This window comes from Populus alba, chromosome 11 (assembly GCF_005239225.2).
Source record: "Populus alba chromosome 11, ASM523922v2, whole genome shotgun sequence".
Taxonomy (NCBI): Eukaryota; Viridiplantae; Streptophyta; class Magnoliopsida; order Malpighiales; family Salicaceae; genus Populus; species Populus alba.
Window position 1 is genome coordinate 7,609,138 of NC_133294.1, and position 5,253 is coordinate 7,614,390.

Sequence of the window (5,253 nt, forward strand, 5' to 3'; positions counted from 1 at the left end):
TCTCACGGTTAGGTAAAACTTTACCCGAAAAAATGAAAGGTATAAAGGTGGGATATGAAAGGAATTAATGAAATTGTTATATATATATATATATATACACACACACACACACACACTTGAACATAACCATAAATTATTAATGGTAACTTAACATACAATCTATTGTGACGTGCAGGTTTTTCTCATTTTCCATTGTTATTTTGATGTCAAGCTATAGTTTTATTAGTTTCATTATAGGTAGTTATTTCGTAAAATTTTAACCATGTTGTTGTACATATGTTTCTTATATGTACTTAGTTAAAATAATTTTCAAATTATAAGAGAGTTATTATCTCTTAACTTTTTGAAAATATAGATAGTTACAGGATACTAATTTCAAATGTAAATAAGATTATATAAATCTATACATGTATATTGTATAGTAAATGTTATAGATGGGATTCATAGGTCGTGAGTTTGGAGACTACATTGATGTGGGTATTGTGATTACATGAGTTGAATGTAGTTGGATTGCAATTGTGTTTGTAAGTTTTTTATATGTGAGGTGAAAGAAAACTTTGGTAGAATTTTTATAAATTTGATATACTCATCATTTGTTAAATGAAATTTCCTTTGGCATATTTGAATGCAGATTTTAAAATAATACGGGTATCGTAATCTATGTAAATTTATGTTGAGTGATATAGGGATAAGATAGTATTAAAAAATAGCCTTTTATACATGATTGTAACTATTCAAGGCATTAAAGTTTAATATGAAAATCAGGATCCTTTTAATAAAAGATAAGCACAATTAATAACAAACACACATGAGATTTACATCATTCAACAACTTAAGCTTACTCCACAAGCAAATGATAAGAGAAAATCACTATGAGAAAATAGAAGATTATAAGGTGTCGTACATAATTGATCTCTCACCCAAAATCTAAAGGTAACCTAAAACTCATTTTTTATCTCCTTTCTCTAGTTACCAAAGTAAAAGAATAAAAGCACTCACAAATAATTTTAAAAAAGATTTGTATCTACAAGGAGAAATTGATTAATCAAAACAAATTTTAGTTTTATTGGTAGTTTTATTTGTAATGGATTAGGTAGCCCCTGTTTTTTCAGCAGTGTATGCAAATGTTATAAAAATAAAGACGAAAATTTTCCTATCATGCCATATGATTTGTTGCCTTTATTTCGAGTGCTCCTAAAAGTATTAAAAAAAAAATTAATCCCACACACACACGTTAATCATATAGATTATAGGTGCAAATTATATAAAGTTTTAAGAGGGCTGATCACCCATGAAAATATTTATTCACACAAGTATGAGTTTTATTGCAAAGGTCGATATTACGGCTTTGAATAGAAATAACCAAAATCTACATACACCTAAGATATTTTCTAGCTTTACAACAGAATAGCAGAACTAGGGTTACAATATTCTTGCAAATCATATAATAATAAATAATGCCACCAAATAATTGACATAACATATGCTAAACAAACAAGAAGCATTTAACATGGTGGCATATAGGGAGGTGGTGGTAGCATTTGGGCTTTTTTGCCTCGACCGTTCTTAATTATGAATGTCATCTCCATACCCCATGACAGATGACGCTCCAGATGGCAGTGCATGAACCATACTCCTGTTACAAAATAAAATGGACACATGATGTTAGATCTACCTCGTAATCAAGGTAATTAAGAGAAATAATACTCTTAATATTATACTTTGTTGGTTATTATATATTTAATTGGTTGTGCTACTTATATTTACCAGGATTGGTAGCCTTGAATCTTATGACAGACCAGCCATTTTTAGGAACAACAATGGTATTTTGAAGAGGAGGGTCAACAAGATTGTATTTCAAAGGGTCTTTATCCTTGTTGAAGTTTCCAAATCCCCAACCAACAACATAAAAGCTTGTTCCATGTATATGCATGGGATGATCAGTGCCAGCTGCCACATTTGTCCCCTGAAAAACAATCTCCACCGTTGAGTTATACTCGAGCACTTTCACTTTTGTACCTTTTGATGGTGTCTCATAAATCGATGGGATAAAATCCGCAGTGAAATTGAAGAACAGGGGTGGTTTATCAGGGAAGTGATCACTGTAAACACCATTGATTTGATTATAATAAGCTCTTAGTATATCCATATGTGTAGGTGTCTGAAAGCTTATGTTGTTCACACTAGCAGCTAGTCTAGACTGAGTCGCCCCACAAGAAGTGTTTGCACACGTAAATCTGTTAACAGAAAGAGTGAAAAATAATGGAGTGCTTATGCTCAAGGGGACATGAATTGGATGATTATTATCAGCTAAGCTTCTAAGACGGCTAGTGAAATTAACGGATGCAATTGTGTCATTAAAATAAAAAAGGTATGGCAATGAGGGAGTGGAGGATGGAGTGTAGTTGCCATTGTACTGGACAATAGCTGTGGTTGTTGTGTTGTCATATTGCACACCATTAGCACTAGAGTAAACTTTGGCAGCCATGTAATAATGGTTCGGTGGCTGGTTTGCTTGTAATAAAACATCAATGGTTTGGCCAGGTGATATTGCTACATAATCAACTTTCAGTGGTTTAGTGTAACCGGCATCTGTACCCACCACCGTGACTTGATGATCGGTGATGGAGAAAAAGAGAATGTCTTGAAGGGCAGCATTAATTAAGCGAAGAAGGTAAGTCTTGCCATAGATCACCGATAGCTTAAATGTATCTGCAGTTACAAAGACAAGGTTTCGATTTAGTAGCTTTAAATAATAATATAAACGTTCCACTGAGCTGTAGATTCCTCCTTCTCTCAACAAATTTCAAGTTGAATCTCTTGTTTGAAATAATAATAATAATAAAACACTAACATTTAATATAATAAAATTTGATTGTATAGTAACCATTTGATTGTTTGGGCCGAGGCCCGAGAGGAAAGAATAGGCTTCTAAGAAATCATAGGTAACTTTCATTTTGCCTCACGGGTTTATGTATTGTCTCATTTTCATATAAAACCTTTGATTTATTCCAATTAAATCCTATCTCTTTCATCTTCTTCCAATTAGTCCCCACATCTTCTATTTTATTCCCCCCCATCTTGTACTTTTGTTCCAATTCCCCCCCCTCCATTCATTTTCACTAAGTTTGTGTCTATGAAATGTCTCAATGTCATCTTTAAAAAACAAGTTATTAACAAATTAAATTAACAAAAGCAAAAATAAAAATCAAGTTTGAATAGAACTCTTTTTGTGTTTTTGATATTGTGATGTAGAGCGTGTTTGAAATTGTGATAAAAATTATTTTTTAAAATATTTTTTCTTAAAAAATATATCAAAATAATATTTTTTGTATTTTTAAAAATTTATTTTTGATATAAACACATCAAAACGATCCAAAAACACTAAAAAATTAATTTGAAAAAAAAAATCAAAATTTTTCAAAAGCATAATTGAATTGCTAAAACAAACACAGTTGCATAGTACTTTTCAAAAGTGGTTTTTGCTTGAAATTAATTTTTAAAATTTTTTTATATTAGCAAATTAAAACTATTAAAAATCACTAAAAAAAAATTATTTAATGTGTTTTTAAACCACACACAATATTTTTGTAATGCATCTAAACAGTCTTTTTTCTTAAATGAAAAAAACAGAGCTGAATCAAAGGGGTAGGATTGCTCTGGATATTAAAGAAATATAAGGCAAAAGTAAAAGAGAAAATATAAGCAATTGTATAGTGGCATTGTACCCGATTTTGAGCAATTATAAAGATCACCGGGTTGACCATTGATCGTGTAAGCATCAGAGACATTGGGGTCTGCTCCCGAGGCACGGAATTCATCAAAAATTTCAAATATGTCCTTCTTCCACCACTCTCCTGCATTTCATGAAATCAGTGGTCAATGCATTCAAATCTTCCACAGCTTTAAAAACCAAAGTTTTCTCTTAAAATTGATGTTAGAATACCTAAAATAATCGGCACGTCTGCATGAGGCGTAGGGAAAGGATATTTGGTTCCTTTGTTGGGATATATGACAATCGCACCATAAACAGTTGCTCGTGTCCAGTCACTGTGAGCATGCCACCATAACGTTCCTTCTTCTTCAGAGAATATGACCTTCTGACTGAATTTTCCTCCTGGTTGAATTGGACACTGTGTGATATATTCAGGACCATCTGACCATGGATATTTTGGCTGTTTCACTCCATGCCTAGGGTTAACAGTGTTAATATTGCTATATATCTCTGCCGCCATATCGTGGATTCGCAGCGTAAACAGCCCAAATTTCCAGACAGAAGATCAGATATATAGAGAGGAACTTACCAGTGAATGGTGATGTTATGAGGGCTCTTGTTAGTAACATCCACGATGATGGTTTCTCCTTTAGTAACGTATAGTGTCGGGCCAGGAAACTGTCCATTAACGGTCATTATGTTCTTGGTGCTGCAGATTCTTGTGTATGGAACATTTTTTACCTGCAATGAATGTGCACATACGCAAAACTACAAATTATGAATGAGCTTATGAAGTAAAACATCGAATCTCTCCTAGTTAGCTCGCGTACCACAAAAGTATGATGAACTATAGCTTGGCAACATAGGAAACCACCAAATAATAGAAACCTTAAGATTTGAAAGGCTAGAACTCTCATAATTGGCATCATTTTCTTAGCAACGAACATGTTCTTGTTTCACTCTTGATGACCAACCGAGCTGTCTTCTACCGGTATTTATATGGGTAATAAGGAGCAAGACAACAATTTAGCTGGAGAAGTTCATGATGATTTTGTATTTCTCAACACCCAATTAAATGTAAAGTGCTTCATTAACTACTTTGAAAACTATGGGATTTGAGTAGCCCTCTCTCTCTATCCACTCTCGATATCACTGTCTGCTTTAACATTGTTTTATTTTGTTTATTTATTTATTTATACGAGCCTTATTTTCCTCTTCGAAAGCTGCAGATGTAATAATCAAATGCAGTGTTGATATTTAATGGAAAAACACAAAGAATAAAGGTAATACAGGCCAAAAAGGTGGCCTAGGTTTAAAGTTAGCTACATAAATAACTGAATCTATCTTGACAGAAATTATAAATTATCATGCTACTTTAGCATTTCCATCTTTATTTATTTTATTTTTTTGGTAACCCGTGATGTCCGGGCCAGTTTGCGCGCACCACAACTAATCCCCGGGCTCACTGAACATCCTGCAAGCCCAATGAGTATGTAAGGCACCGCAGGGGTGACAGGCGTACACAAGTGGGGCTTGAA

At 33.2% G+C, this 5,253-nt stretch overlaps 1 protein-coding gene across 1 annotated transcript; it reads right to left on the reverse strand.

Moving 5' to 3' along the window:
• Nucleotides 1-1,289: 1,289 nt before the first annotated feature.
• On the reverse strand, nt 1,290-4,816 carry LOC118060740 (laccase-15). Its single transcript, XM_035073999.2, has 6 exons — nt 4,546-4,816; nt 4,305-4,456; nt 3,947-4,191; nt 3,729-3,857; nt 1,768-2,712; nt 1,290-1,636 (listed from the first exon to the last, which is right to left on the reverse strand). The coding sequence occupies exons 1-6, from the start codon at nt 4,660-4,662 to the stop codon at nt 1,506-1,508; spliced, it is 1,719 nt and encodes a 572-aa protein (XP_034929890.1). The 5' UTR covers nt 4,663-4,816; the 3' UTR covers nt 1,290-1,505.
• Between the last annotated feature and the right edge of the window lie 437 nt (nt 4,817-5,253).